General features: G+C 40.3%; 1 protein-coding gene across 2 annotated transcripts in view; it reads left to right on the top strand.

The window, feature by feature from the left end:
* spegb (striated muscle enriched protein kinase b) overlaps positions 1–15,824 on the top strand; it is a 38,076-nt gene that overhangs the window by 15,646 nt on the left and 6,606 nt on the right. For both annotated transcript variants that reach the window (XM_019276640.2, XM_019276641.2), the window contains exons 9-35: positions 1,074–1,249; positions 1,481–1,741; positions 1,848–2,006; positions 2,414–2,603; positions 2,737–2,966; positions 3,518–3,637; positions 4,373–4,477; positions 4,635–4,841; positions 4,934–5,057; positions 6,004–6,176; positions 6,262–6,374; positions 6,494–6,662; positions 7,167–7,263; positions 7,412–7,612; positions 7,793–7,850; positions 8,738–8,815; positions 8,920–9,092; positions 9,199–9,225; positions 9,337–9,489; positions 10,078–10,120; positions 10,262–10,330; positions 10,441–13,174; positions 13,288–13,437; positions 14,011–14,127; positions 14,468–14,635; positions 14,858–14,980; positions 15,607–15,771. In XM_019276640.2, coding sequence (XP_019132185.2) covers positions 1,074–1,249; positions 1,481–1,741; positions 1,848–2,006; positions 2,414–2,603; positions 2,737–2,966; positions 3,518–3,637; positions 4,373–4,477; positions 4,635–4,841; positions 4,934–5,057; positions 6,004–6,176; positions 6,262–6,374; positions 6,494–6,662; positions 7,167–7,263; positions 7,412–7,612; positions 7,793–7,850; positions 8,738–8,815; positions 8,920–9,092; positions 9,199–9,225; positions 9,337–9,489; positions 10,078–10,120; positions 10,262–10,330; positions 10,441–13,174; positions 13,288–13,437; positions 14,011–14,127; positions 14,468–14,635; positions 14,858–14,980; positions 15,607–15,771 — 6,383 coding nt within the window. The remainder of the gene's footprint in view (positions 1–1,073; positions 1,250–1,480; positions 1,742–1,847; positions 2,007–2,413; positions 2,604–2,736; positions 2,967–3,517; positions 3,638–4,372; positions 4,478–4,634; positions 4,842–4,933; positions 5,058–6,003; positions 6,177–6,261; positions 6,375–6,493; positions 6,663–7,166; positions 7,264–7,411; positions 7,613–7,792; positions 7,851–8,737; positions 8,816–8,919; positions 9,093–9,198; positions 9,226–9,336; positions 9,490–10,077; positions 10,121–10,261; positions 10,331–10,440; positions 13,175–13,287; positions 13,438–14,010; positions 14,128–14,467; positions 14,636–14,857; positions 14,981–15,606; positions 15,772–15,824) is intronic.

Genomic DNA, 15,824 nt, shown 5'->3' on the forward strand with positions numbered 1-15,824 from the left:
ATCAAACTACTTAAAACTCATTGCTTGCATGGGACATGGAAAAGACTTTCTCTGTATCACAAACCATGACCAAGCTTGCTTGACTGCATGCTGCATAATTGCATCTGTTAAAGGGAGTTGAAGCTTAATGTTTATTGCCTCAACAATCTCCAGGCTAGGTAAGACAGGAAGAATCTTAAAAGAAAAAGGGGAAGAATAACACACTTCCCCATTGACCACAGGGCCCATCAGTGCTCAGAAACACAAATGTCTGTCTGAAGTAACAAGCTCTTAGACAACAATCTATAATGTATAAAGCAATGTTGAGGCCAAAAAAGAACCAGATGTGATTGCACTTCTTTGCAAGGGTCATGTCCTTACACTTCCTCATCAACTGGTGGTTCTTTATTGCTGTTCTTAGCTAGGACAGCAGCTTCAGAGAATAAGGTTGATAATATTCAATATTTTTCTCGTACAAATCCGGATATATCTTAATCCTCTGCACCTTACAGCTCCGATGCTGTCAAGGAACTTCTAAAAACACCATCAGTGAGCCACACTTAATGACGTGTTTCTTCATTACCATGAGCATGGAAACTGTACCCGACACATACACCATCCTTATGCTGTACATACTCATTAGTACATCATATATGGTGTTGAATTAAAAATACTTCCTCACACCTCTCAAAGATGCAATGTACAGATGGACTAACACCTTGTAGGTTTTAGGTCTTTTCAGTAAGTGTAATATGGAATAATGCCAGCTTTAGCATTAAATATAGGAGTCTGAATCACTCTGGCAGGTTCTGTCACTGGAGTTAGTCATGACTCTTGAAAGACAATAGCAGAAAAGAAAGTGCTAAACATAACACTGGCAGTCCTGGTAATAATAATATATCCCATCCCCCCACCCTCTTTATGCCACCCAGAATAGAGCTTGTAGTTAAAAGAAGTACGTGCTTGGTCATCCTTCACTGCATAAATTAGGTTAAAAAAAACTCTGAGTGGTGTATGAGTGATTCATCTCTTGTTTTTAAAACATAACAGCAATTGTTCCTTTTATTCTACTCTTTTTTTCTTCTTCTTTGTAGGCTGAGGGACAGAGTTACAGTGAAAACAGGCCCACGTCACATCGTGCGTGAGACAGAAGATGGCACTTTTGAAATGACCATCAAGTCAGCAGTGAGATCAGACTCTGGGGTTTACACCTGTAAGATCATTAATGAGTATGGGACAAAACAGTGTGAAGGAAAACTGGAGGTACAAGGTACGCTTATTCTAAAATCTATTAGTGTTTGTTTTTACTTTTAAGAAAGTACAAATGCATATTTCAGTCTGTTTGATGTTTTTTTGTTACTTTTGTCAAGTTAACTCCTGACACTAGTTAACTTATTAGTCAGTCTATACATAAATACCATAAATTCAAGTAAATAAAACATGCATTGTGACCTGTGACTAGTATCACTTAAGAGCACCTTTGTTCTTTATTTACACCCAGCCCCACCAGTTGAGCCTGGTCTGGCTGTCATCCGCCCAGTCAGGGACATCACAGCCAAGGCCGGGGAGACAGTTTTGTTCGAGTGTCATGTCATCGGACCGAAGGACACTGATGTGGACTGGCTTGCAGATGGGAAACTGATCCAGCCAGCATTGCTTAACTGTAAGATGCACTTTGATGGGAGAAAGTGTCGTCTGCTGCTCAACTCTGTACACGAGGATGACAGTGGGACATACACGTGCAAGCTTAGCACAGCTAAAGGTAATTAAATATCACAATATGCATGATGTAAAATTAAAATAAATGTATTTATTGTTCTGTCCTCCTGTTCTTCTGCTACTTCTGAACAAACGTTTTCATTCTTTAGAGGAAGTGACTTCATGTGGCAAACTCAAAGTCATCCCTTCACTTGAACCTCTCTTCACTCGCAAACTGGACATTCTAGAAGTGATTGAGGGGCGTAACGCTCGATTTGACTGCAAAGTCAGTGGGACGCCATCTCCTAAGGTCACCTGGAGTCACTTTGGTAGGGTTGTATATCATTATTATATCAAGCATGTGTAACAACACAAGACATAGCAGCCAGCTAATATTACTTAATAGTCCAACAGCAAGTCCAGCTCATAGAGACGAGCTCCAGTTCTGGCATGACACAGGCTCCATTCCCCATCAGTTTTCATTAGTGCCTAAAAACCTTCTCATCCCGGTGGTCCAAAACACCTGTGGTACAAACAAATACATTCCCCTGGCTCACAGTGCGGGCAGCCTGGCTAACAAACTGAGCTAACATAAGCTAACAGCAGCTATAGTTTTCAGCAGTTTACTGTCCTTGTGGGTGATCATACCCAGAGCATAAAGCGACACAGAGACATGCATTTGTGAAATAACACGCTGATTAAAGTGATGTAAATACAAGCTCTTTTTCCTCTTTAGACCGTCCACTCACAGAAAGTGAGGACATCCGTATTCTTCGGGAGGGCGGCCGCCACTCTCTCATCATTTCTCATGTGACCAATGAGGATGAGGGATTTTTCACGGTGACGGCCCGTAACAATCACGGCGAGGCAGAGAGCTCCGCTGAACTTTATATTCAAGAACCACGGCCAGCTATCTCCTCACAGATGTAAGCATGTTATTCATTCAGTGTTGGACCATAGCACATGTCTGAGTAATAAATGTTATTTTTATGCAGTAACAGACGCAGAGGGATAATCCATGTCCTGCTTTGTGCCACTTTTTATTTGTCCTTCCTTTAGGGCTAAACTGGAGAAGATGCCATCGATCCCAGAGGAGCCAGAGGTCCCAGAGAATGAGGTGGAGCGTTTCACTATGCCTGACTTCATCAAACCTCTTTATGACCTGGATGTGATTGAGGGAAAAGAGGCTGTGCTCAAATGTAAAGTGGCTGGTTTGCCATATCCCACCATCGTCTGGTTCCACAATGGCAAAAGGATTGAGAGCACGGAGGACAGGAAGATGACACAGTGTAAGTGTTTCAAAATGGATAAGCATTCACACAACGTTAATGTCAAAGCACTCAAGTTTTTCAAACCAGTAACCAGTTAGATTCTTCTAATTTTGCATTTTTATTGAGAATAAAAATATTCTTTTAATTAAAATGAGACTGAGCAAAGATCCTCAGTTAGCTTCAAACTAATACTAACCTGCCCTTGAGTAAACAACTACTTTTGCAATGCAAAGAAAATTCAATTATAATTTAGAAAAACAGACATGATGATAAAATATAAATAGATCTAACCAAACCCAAACCCAGCAAACGAATACATATGAGCATCATAAGTCAGTCAGTCAGTCTTTCTCTGTCTCAAGAGGATTTTGTGGTACTGTGACAATATCACCCTACTTTCAATGTTGCTTCTGAGAAAGGACAGTCAATACTCACACAACTGCAAGGGGCTGGTTCTCAGACATAAGTCATTTTAAGAATATGAACATTCATTTTTCTGGTTGAGACTTTCCCATTTTGTAAGTCAAGGATTGTGTTTAATTTCCTTTCATCTCCGCTTTCTCCCACAGTCCGTGATGTCCACAGCCTGGTCATCCGCTCTGTGTGCCATGCACACGGCGGCGTCTATAAGAGTGTCATCTCCAACAAAATTGGCAAGGCTACGTGCTATGCTCACCTCTATGTCACAGGTGATTTTCTTTCCTTTTGTCACATGCATCTCAACAAAAAAGGGCCTCATGCAAGAACCACTCGTACAAAGAGATTTCTTTGGAAGTGGAACAACTGGTATTAGTGGCATTCAAGAATTTTCTCTGACAGATGAAGGAAATTAAGTGATGAAAAGTGGTACAGATTGTCGTACATCATGAACAGATGGTCTGCCTTTCTTTCTTCTTCTTCTTCTTATTATTATTATTAATACACAAGGGGTCAAAAGGGTGCAAACACACACATATACAGCAATAGAATAACAATATCCATCCATGACCGTTTATCCTCACCAGGTTCACAGGGGGCTGGAGCCAATCCTGCCTGACAAAAAACAAAGAAAGCTGCCTTTCTTTACAGGAGGAAACACACTTACTTGACTATAATGCCTCAATGTGAATTAATTTGGAGTTTTATCATGCACAGCTCTCTGCTGTGTGAAAGTCTTCCTTTTATTCTATTCTAACATTTATATGAATGAAACCCACAGATGGAGCAGAGCAGGCAGCCTTGGTAATAATTATGGCATTCATTAGGCTGAAAATTAGACATTTCCAACACATTTGTGCTCGTCACGTGCTTATCACTTGCGATGGATACAAGTTCAGGATAAGAGTGTGGAAATGTTGTACATGAGGCCTTGTGATTACATAACTGTGGTCAAGCCAAATCAGAAACATTTATGGACCTTTTAAATAAATTGTCATCATTTTCAGATATCCTCCCTGATCCTCCTGATGGGAATCCCGTGATTGAATCCATCACGGGCAAAACCATCACCTTAAGCTGGAAGAAACCAAGGAGGCTGGATCCTTCCATTGGTACGTAAGAATGATAATCAGAATTTAGTTAATCAAAACATTTTTGTCTTTGGTCTATTAAAAATAGGATATCATTTTAAGCTGTCCTCTGTTTTGGAGGACAGAAAAAAGTTTTAGGTTGTGGTGAACGTTTTGCATTAACCTCTTTTTCTTTCAGATCCCAACTCCCTGATGTATGCCATCCAACAACAAGCCCTGGGCTCCATCCAGTGGACCATCATAGCATCTGGCCTGAAAGAGACCATCTACACCATCACTACCCTTTCTAAAGGCGTACGCTATTCTTTCCGGATCCTCACCATCACCTCCAAAGCCTTCAGCAAGCCCTCACCTGCTACAGACCCAGTGCAGCTCCTGGACAGAGGTGCATTCAGGTTTTTAGAGCATCCATTCATCTGTCAGTGTGCACTGTCTGCCTGTTTATTAAATATTATCCTTGTGTACATTTTCTTCTAGGTTCCTATCTTCAGGAGGCTCCAGTGATCACTGATAAGCCAGAAATTGTATATGTGATGGAAAACCAGTCAGTCACCATCACCATCACCCTTAATCATGTCAACGCTGCAGTCATCTGGAGGAGGTATCTGTTGTCAAGTTTATTATTATTGTCTCTTTTTAGTTATTGTATGATTACAACAAGGAGTTACAGCATTGTAAAGAGGCTGGAAACAATTTTTGGGATTGTCCAAAATTTATACTGGGAAAGGATTCATATAGCCATACCTGAATACTGACTTACCGCTTGACCCACTGTATTATATCATAGGAGCAATCCTCAATGGAGCGATGGAAAAGAAAAGATTTATTTGATGCAGATTTTCTTATAGGTGGCAAAAAAATGATAAATTTGTCTTGGCTCCTTGCGCTGCCACCCACTCGACATAAATGAAAGAATGTGTACTTGATGGAAAAAATCACAGCAAAGCTTCATGTAAGGACAGACATATTTTTAAACTGATGGGCTACTGCAATCGATTACTTTGAACTACCAACATGATGAAGGTCCTATACAGACTTTAATGGTGAATTTGTCCAAAACTAGTGCCTGAGTATTTGTGTTTATTTTATTTCTGGAAACTTTTTTTTGTTATCTTCTGAGAAAGCAGTGTATATGTCATATGTAAAAGGATTTACTTAAGAAAAAAGAAGAAACTGTCTAAGTGGTATACTGACAGGTTTACAATAACTATACAATTGTTTTTGTAGTTAATATGAGTAGTTAATTTGTAAAATCAGGTAGTATCTGGTGGTAAAGTAGCCACCTAGTCGACCCAGCGAGTTACAGGACAGTCAGGGTACACAACTGTGTAACTAACAAGCATAAATACAGTATGACAGTGCATAAAGGCAGCTGTTCAATTCAGCTGCCAAATGATTATCAAAGATTCCAGAGCAGTACAAATCTATTTTTGTGTCCTGACTTGACACTCAAGCAAGCAGCTACCACACCTGTCCAGTGATAGTCCGCAGCGCTCCCTACCTATGACGTATTAATCCTGGTATACAATACAAACACTTTTCCACAGGAGGGGAGTGATCCTAGGCAACAAACCAGGGCTGTATGAGATGACAATGCCAGATGACGACCAGCACACACTGAAGCTGTGCAAAGTGAAAAGTGCTGACATCGGCGAGATGGTGTTTATAGCCTCTAATAAGTATGGCAGTGACAGCTGCACCTTTAGCGTGGAGATGGCAGGTAGGTAGTACATTGATCTAACAATCTATCTATTTATTCAACCAAACCAAACTAAGGTTTTGTACCTTTGCACCTCTATCCACAGCACCGCCAACGTTTGAAACTATTATGGAGGACTTGGATGTTTGCACTGGGGAATCTCCTCGCTTTGCTGTGGTTGTGGAGGGCAAACCCATTCCTGACATTCTCTGGTTCAAGGTTTTTATCCATTTTAGCAATCAAAAGTAAACTTTTGAAAGATTGATATTTACCAAAACCTATCTTTTTTGTTGTTGTTGTAAAGAACCGTTGCCAAAACTTGCAGTCTTTGATTTCAGAATGACATATTGCTATCGGAGGGCAGTCATTACACATTTGTGTATGATGATAATGAATGTTCCCTGGTGGTCCTAAACGCTGGTCCAGAAGTCTCCGGGGTTTACACCTGCACTGCTAGGAACTTGGCAGGATCTGTTTCCTGTAAAGCTGAACTCACTATTCATGAAGGTAAGAAGTCAATCTAGTCAGAGACACAAAAAGTCTGGATTTTCAGAATCAAGGCCAGATATATTTCATGACCTAAAACTATAACCAAATCACACATCCTGTTTTTCTAATGGTCTATATGTGTCACTGTACATGACGTCAATTGCAGTTACCTTGTGTACTCTAGCTGTAGCTGGCTGAGTTAAACCCTTTGGGTCTGTCTGACCAAGTGCCCTGATGTCTTTGGTCAATTTGAATGACTTTGACTTTTGAGTGACTTTCTTTTGAGCCCCACCTTGATTCAGTGGGACACTCTAAATTCTCTAAAACATCTCACTGTGCTCACATGTGATAGATCCAACCTGCCTTGCCTTAAAATATGTTTTTTATAGTATTATAGACATATTATTGATAAACAATAAATATCTTTTATATTTGAAGACATTATTAATCTTTCTTGTAATTATGAGTTATCAGTGTCAGTTGTACATTTCCTGTCTAATTAAAACTTGCTCATTACTGTAGCTAAAAGTAAAGAGGATCCAATGGATGATGAGGGGGCTATTTTAAGGAAAATGCGCAGACTGACTGACCACTATGACATCCACAAGGAAATCGGAAGGTAAGCCATTTTTAAACCCACATTTGGAAACTCTGATGCAATAAAATGCAAGAGACACTTTTTTTTATTGAATTTCCAAAATGAGTCTGTATTTCTTCATGTCTAAATGCATCCAAATTAAGTTTTCCTCCTGACTTTTTTCCTCCAGAGGTGCATTTTCCTACATTAAACGTGTGACCCAGAAGGTGGGCAAAATGGAGTATGCTGCAAAGTTTATGTCCACACGGGCCAAGAAGAAGGTTTCTGCTCTGAGAGAGATGAACCTACTTTCCAAGCTGGACAACGAGAGAGTCCTTTACTTTCATGATGCCTTTGAGAAAAAGAATGCAGTCGTCATCATCACTGAACTGTATCCTTATCATGTGGTTAAAACACAGAGTACTCAGCATACACTGTTAGCCTTGGAAAGAAAGTGAATGTACGGTGAATAGAAAAACATCTATACATACTTTAAATGTGTTACAGACAATCTGCATTTATTGTACTGTGCATCTAAAGTCCCAGAAAGAACCTTAATTCATCTCTAAAGATGCCATGAGGAGCTGCTTGACAGATTTACAAGGAAATCTATAGTAATGGAGTCCGATGTAAGTCCTGTGTTATATGAATATACAGCAAATCTTTAACTAAACATTTCAATATCAATATATAATCAAATGTATGTCATTCAGGGATGCTGGAAGTCAATCAGAGTTGGGGGTGCTGAGAGAAACTATTTAGTCTATTTAATGATGTTGCACAAAATGCTGTGCAGCATTCATTGCTTTTGTATTTATACTGTATATAGATAACAGTTTCACCAACATACTGTATATCAAAGTAACCATAGCAACAACAGAGGCAGGAACACTGAACTAATCCGATCTACTGAAGCTCATTTAAAGAGGGATGTACCCATTTATATAAGACACCTGTCACGGTTTGCTGTTGATAGAGTAACAGCTGTAAATGAAGAATCAAGGCCAGATATATTTCATGACCTTAAACAAACCAAATCACACATCCTGTTTTTCTAATGGCCTATATGTATCACTGTACATGACAACAATTGCAGTTACCTTGTGTACTCTAGCTGTAGCTGGTTAAACCCTTTGGGTCTGTCTGACCAAGTGCCCTGATGTCTTTTGTCAATTTGAATGACTTTGACTTTTGAGTGACTTTAGAGAGTCCCACCTTGATTCAGTGGGACACTCTAAATTCTCTTAAAAATCTCACTGTGCTCACATGTGATAGATCCAACCTGCCTTGACTTAATCTGGGTTTTAAATAGAGTTTTTATAGTATTATAGACATATTATTGTTAAACAATAAATACAAACACTCCAACCTGTACCACAAATACTAGTGTATAATTCATACAGAGTAAATCCTAGTAAAAAAAAAATCAGCACCCTTACTCACCATGTCCATGATGCCATTTAAAAATCTAATAATTAACAGCTATATTGTTATGTTTGTATTTGGGGATGACCAGGTGCGTTCATGTATAAGACAAGTGCTTGAAGGACTGGACTACCTTCATCATCTAAACATCATACACCTGGACATCAAGGTCGGTACTCATAGATGCACAAACTCATATATGATGTGTACCAGATCATTATCATGACGTATTCTCTTGCAGAGCTTTTTAAAATTTTCTTTTTCTTTCCTCAGCCTGATAACATCCTCATGGCAGACCCTCACAGTGATCAGATCCGAATCTGTGACTTTGGCAACGCGGTGGCGATCACACCTGATGAGGCTCAGTACTGCAAATATGGCACACCAGAATTTGTTGCACCAGAAATTGTCAATCAGACTCCTGTGTCAAAAGCATCAGATATCTGGTAGAGTATCTCTTGAATTTACAACAAAACTGCTTTTTTGTTTGTTTCTTTGTTTCTTTATTTTTAACCCATCACCTTTTTCTAATTCTCCTCTTTATTTACCTAGGTCAGTTGGAGTTATTGCGTATCTGTGGTGAGTACAATTATTATATTTCATTATTAAATTCCAAATATCAATGTCAGTTCACTGACATGTTTGTTTGTAGGCTTGTCACTAAATGGGGGTATTTATTTCTGTCTTTAGTTTGACAGGAGTTTCTCCATTCGCTGGAGAGAATGACCGCAGCTCCGTACTGAACATCAGGAATTATAATGTAGCCTTTGAGGAGAGCATGTTTGCTGAGCTCTGCAGAGAGGCTAAAGGGTTCATCATAAAGCTGCTGGTAGCAGACAGACTGTGAGTAACATGTAACATGTATATATAATACATAACATAATAATAATAATACTTGGGGAAAAAATTTTCACTCAATGCTGATGTCTGACAACATCCTTAGTCTATACAGCACAGGTCTTGTAGGTAATTCACCACTTGACTAATTAATTCAAATATTTTTGGGGATTTTCATGTAATCTTCCAACCTTTTCATTAAGTATTTTGAAAGGTTTTGTTTGATAATTGTTTCCTATATGGCCTGTCATAGATGATTTTTGTTTTTCATTCATTAAAGTCACAACTTTCGCCACATAGTCCTCTCATTTTGCATGGAGAAACTGTTCCCCATCAAGTATATAAAAAGACAAAGTTGCTCATGTTAATGATTTTGTGACATCTAATATTGCTTTAATATTAGATATTTGTCACAAGGACATCCAGTATTTGTATTCCATTATTCTCTAGTCCCTGTCCTCAACTCTCATCCAGGCGTCCTCCCTGTGGTGACTTTCATTTAAGATATCCAAGACAATGCAGTTTATTAAGTTAGATAATCGAACAAATGTTCATAATCCTGGAAGACTGAAATATGCTGTAATGTTTCTATAGGAGACCTGATACTCAGGAATGTCTCCGACACCCCTGGTTTAAGGTAAGGCAAGGCCAGTGGCCCTTTACACTGAGGTGTTACTCACTGACAATCTCTTTCTGCAGTAATTTCTACCTGACAATATTGAGCAAGGTCCCATTCCTAATTCCTTTTTATTACATTTAATGTCTATTTATTGTACAGACACTCAGCAAGGGGAAGGCCATAACTACAGAGGCCCTGAAGAAGTTTGTATCTCGCAGAAAATGGCAGGTAAGAGATCTTTTATTTCCTATTCTGGTTTGCAGTGCCTATAAATAATAAATGGTCATGAGTTTTAAATTTTTTAAAATTGTATCATATTTCCTTTTTTTTTTTTACAGCGTTCACTAATCAGCTATAAATCAAAAATGGTCATGAGGTCCATACCCGAGTTGCTGAATGATTCTTCCAGCCATATCTCCATTGCAGTGCCCAGGCACCTTAAAGAAGGCTCTCCTTTGCCATCATCATCATCAGATTCCGACGAAGACATTGATGAACTTCCATTTATTCCAATGCCACTTAACATGGAATTCTCTGGATCAAGGATGTCACTGAATGACATCCAGACCAATGAGCAGGAAACAGGAAAGCAGGATGGAACAAGTAAATGGACTGGATCGCCTGTTCAAGCACAGGAGGCAATGGAGTGTGATTCTAAACAAATAGACAAAGAAGGAGTTGAATTAACAGGTAAAGGCCGTCTGCGGAAAAGGTCATCACAAGACAATGACAGGGGCTCCTCTGATGAAGAAGCACCTGCTGAATTACCGCAAAAGTCAGAGATGACTAGAAAACCACTGCGAAGGGGTTCAAGCATGGAGTCAGACAAACCAGAGGGTGGGCGACGAAGAGGAGAGCTAAGACGTGGAGGCTCAGCTGACAGTGCACTGCTGCTTCGGATTACACCCGAGGAAGGAGCTGGAGAAGGAAACCAAGAAGACGGCAGGCGAGTCCTCAAGAAAGCTGTCTCTATGGAACTACCAAGGAGGAGCACCAGCCCAGGAACTGCCAAGATGAGTCAAGAAGACTACGCTCTGAAACTGGAGCTAATGAGACAACGACTGCTTCGTGGTGGCTCTGTGGACAACAAGATGAGTGGACTGAGAGGACCTCTGTTGGAAACATTAGGAATGGGAGATGAAAAACGTGCAATATCCTCAGATCGCTACTCTCGTACTTCTCGTTTGGGCCCACCTCCACTAATTAGAGCTGCATCCAGCGATTCTGCAAAAGATGAAGTTCCCAAACCCAAAGTTTTGCGCAAAACTGCTTCTTTCAGTCAAGGTGATTCAGAACCCATACCTTTACATCGTAGGTCAGGAGCTCCCTTGGAGATTCCCTTGGCACAGGTAGAAGAGAGAAGGCTCAAGGAGGCTATATCTATGTCATCTCTTACTGAGCCATTCAAGGTAGACTCCCGTCCAGTTACGCCCAGGGAACCTTCGCCAAAACCGCCAACACCAGAGTCCATTGTGCAGGAAAGTCCAACCAAAACAGAAAGCGAAGAATCATTTATGGAGAAAGAGATCAAGCATGATGAGACTATGAGTGAAAAGATGGATGGTCTCACTACAGATAGTAATTTTGATGAGAGATCGAGCACAAGTGGTTTCTCAGAGAAGGATATGAGCATATCAGAAGAACCAATGATTGAATCAGATAATGTGGGCCAGAGGATCCCTACACCTCCTCCTGTGGTCCAAAGCTCTAAACTAGAAGAAAGAATGGAAGAAGAAGAAAGAGGAAGAGAAAAAGAGAAAGAAGAAAAGGAAGAGTCTGTGAAAGAAGAAGAGGAAGGAATTGTCAGTGTTGCTGAATCAAATGCTAAGGAAAATGTAGAAGTTTCTGAAGAAAACATAGAAGAAGTAAATATGCCTGCTAAATCTTCTGACATTATCATAACCACAAGCTCAGTTATGGTGAGACCAACACAAGAATATACCCATCCCTCCACAAATGTTGTGTCGACTTATGTAACACCCTCGCCTCCTACTCGAGTTGTTCTTCCAGATGGAAGGACTTCAGCATATGCCAGTATTATGCAAACCATCATGGTCCCTTCAGTTCAGTCACCCAGTGACCAACCTTTAGGCGCCTCTACACCTGTTCCAGCCACCTCACCATCCTCAGTATCAACTGAAACATCTTCACCTGCCCGCATGTCCCCTGCTTTACCTGGTCCACCAAAGCCAATCATTGTGTCAACAACTGAGCACCCTGCTGTATACTCCAGGGTAGCCTCGCCTGAAATGATCACAAAAGAACCAAGCCCACCCAAGACTATTGCACATTCCTCATCCCAACAAGAGCTGTCAACAGGAGTTGACTTTGAGGACATTAGCTCTGAGGAAGTCTTTGAGGCCCGCTTCAAAAAACGTGAGTCTTCTCTCTCAAGAAGTCTGAAATTTTTGTCACGGTCAAAGAATGGCGCACAAATGATTACATCAGACTCTACAGAGGCAGGTGAAGAGATATACAGACCCGGGCCAATTGGTGCACCACTTGAATTAGCACAGAGGAGACTTGAGGAGAAATCAAAGTCAGTCCAGGACCTTCGTGAAGCTCAAAAGGACCAAGGCTTTATGAGAAGGCTTTCTATGCGCCTGAAAAGAACTCCGTCAACTGAGCGCAAAGACGAAATGACCAAAGAAGATGATTCAGTTGCTTCAAGAAGTAGGCTGTCTTGGACCCTTGGCCGAAGGGGGTCACAGGAGAAGAAGGAAGTAGAGATGATGCGCATGGATGGTGGAGCTGATACAGCGGCGGGACAAGATGAAAAGGATGTTAAGAAACCTAATGAATCACCAGTCTTGACAATGCGCAGAAAGATTGAATCAACAGTGGCTGGTATCTCCACAAGAATTCGCAGCTACTCAGAGGAAAGAAAAGCTTCAGAGGACAAAGAACCCAAGAGGACACCCATTCTTTCCATGCTTCGTCGTTCAGCATCAGAGTGCCGTCCTACGAAGGTTACCAGTGTTCCTCAGAACCAGCTGGCAACTCAAGCCAGTAATGGGGCCTCATCAGAGTCTATAGACTCAATGGCTAGCCTAAAGTCAGAAACATCAAAGGGTACATCTTTTTGAAAAACTTACTCCATGTTTGACTATAGAATACTATCAATTGCACTTTCTTAAATGCATGATGGTTGATTTATGGAGTTGTTTGATTTTTTTATTGCAAAGGTGTGGAGGTTGAGCGCAGATCTCGTTGGGATCGATGGGGCCTGACCAGAGGGAGGCGAGACAAGACAGTATCTCAGCCCGACATACCAACAGCAATCTCCAGAGAAAGTAGTTCCCTACGTTCACGCCAGTACTCTAAACTGGCTTCTGGTAAGTCAAACCAGGGTAAACAAAGAGATTGTGATTGCACTGTGTCAAAGTTAAGGTAATGACAGCTTAAAGCAATCGCTAGATATTTTGGGAGATCTTTTATCTGTCCATTAAATATAAGGCAAGAGCTAGCAGCTTTAGCCTTATAACCTTAGCTTAGCTTAAGCAGAAAATGTGGAAATAAAGACAAACAGCTAGCCTACCTCTGTTTCTCTTGTCACAGTGAGGCAACCAGTGGAGATGTATTTCCCAAAATGTCAAATGTCAGATGTTTCTTAAATATTGTATGCTATATGGTCTAACAAAACCATAGCAAACATAAACATAGACATAGATTATATGTCAGCATCAGTAAACAATTAGCATTTGATTGCTTCATAAATGTAAATGTGATTTGCCTTTTGTGGGAATTACAAGACAAGACAAAGGTTTGTAGCTGATCCTGGGACAGAAGTTGTACAGCTGTTTCAGTAATGGTGGTCTTAACCGTCACCTGTTTCAGTAAATCTTTCTTACATCAATATCAATATACGTATAGACGGATTTAAGTTGTCTGATGTCTTTTCCTGGCAGATTTCCCTCCAGTGTTCCACATTAAGTTAAGAGATCATGTCCTGCTGGAGGGAGATCCAGTCACGCTCAGCTGTCTGCCAGCAGGCAGCCCCCACCCACACATCACCTGGATGAAAGGTAAGGATGATGTAATGATTACACTGCCCATTATATTGATGGATGGATATTCAGAATCATTTTGGGTGCAGGAGTGCAAAGACATAATGTTGGATTATGCTGTATCTTGATATATATTTACATATGGTACCATGACAACAGATATTACAGGAGATAAAATAATAATAATTGAGATTCCTAATTACTCTAAAAACTGATTGAAAAAACAGTTACACATTTGTCAATTGTTTTAATCTTAACATAACTTTGAAGAGTTTGAACACTCTTAATCCTTCATTTATAATAGGTAATGTAAACTTTATGTCGCTTTAACCCTGTTTATGTATATGTGTTTACACAGATAAGAAGCCCTTGGAAATTGATAACAGGATGAACATGATCGCCTGCCCTGATGGCCGGCAGCTACTGATGATCATGCAGACCACCAAAAAGGATGCAGGAGTCTATGAATGTGTTGCTACAAACCCAATTGCCTCTGTGTCCAGCTCTTGCACAATATCTCTTGCTCGTAAGAACCAAGACATACATCACTTTTATATCAGCCTGTGAGGAGCAGTAAACCTTGTTAGTCCTATATGCAATGTGCAGTATATAATATAGTACTATATATAAATAAATGGCAGTAAACATTGTTATGGTTTATTGGATAGACAATAAAGAGCCTGTGAAGAAACTGGAAGGTCCAAGGAGAGATGATATGTATGTCATACTGATATATTTGTTTTTAAAGGTCTGCCCAATCGTCCTGGGACCCCTGAAATACCTCAGAAGTACAACAACACAGCCTTGGTACTATGGAGACCCTCAGACACCATGGCCCCCTGCACATACTCTCTGGAGAGGAGAGCAGAAGGTCAGTGTTTATGATAATGGTTTCATGTTTTATTCTCTTTTTTTAGACAGATGATTGTTGGCAGATATCCACATGGCGGAAGGTTGATATTTTTATTGTAGGTTTTAAAGTGCTGTGTAGATCCAAGCATAAAGTACTGTGGGTTGTGCAGAGTATTTATGTTTTCCTTCAGGCTACAGGATGACCACATGTACTGTAAATCTGTGGGTTTCACTGTGTAACGCACCTACTCACATCACCATCATCAGACCACATCAATAATACAAATGATCTAAAGGTTGCTATGGCAACATGTGGGCTATGGCATACAGTGGTGAAGGTGATGTGGTGAATTATATGTTTACAGCAGATAAGATTTAACAACCTGAGCCATAAATACAGCTTCCCCACGTCAGAACCAACATTTAATCCAGTGGAAGTATTTTTTCTGTGCTGATCTTTGATGTACAGTATCATTATATCAACACATGTGAGAAATAAGAAATTGTCTGTAATTTGTGTAATACTATAAACTTGCTTGCCTGGTCTACAGTCTAGACCTGCTCTATATGGGAACTACCATAAGATGACTTCTTTTGATTGTCATTTAAATTAAATTAAATTATAATTACATTTTTACTCCCCAGGTGAGACCAACTGGTTGATCGTGGCTACCGGGGTGGCGGACTGTTATTTCAATGTGGTTGACCTGCCAGCAGGGGGTGCCTTCAGGTTTAGGGTGGCATGTGTCAATAAAGCTGGCCAGGGCCCCTACAGCAACCTGTCAGAGGTCGTAAGCCTGGATGTTTCAGGTATGTATTATCTCACAGAATAGCTTGTGTTTATTTTCTGCATACATATACTC

Source organism: Larimichthys crocea, chromosome I (assembly GCF_000972845.2).
Source record: "Larimichthys crocea isolate SSNF chromosome I, L_crocea_2.0, whole genome shotgun sequence".
NCBI lineage: Eukaryota > Metazoa > Chordata > Actinopteri > Sciaenidae > Larimichthys > Larimichthys crocea.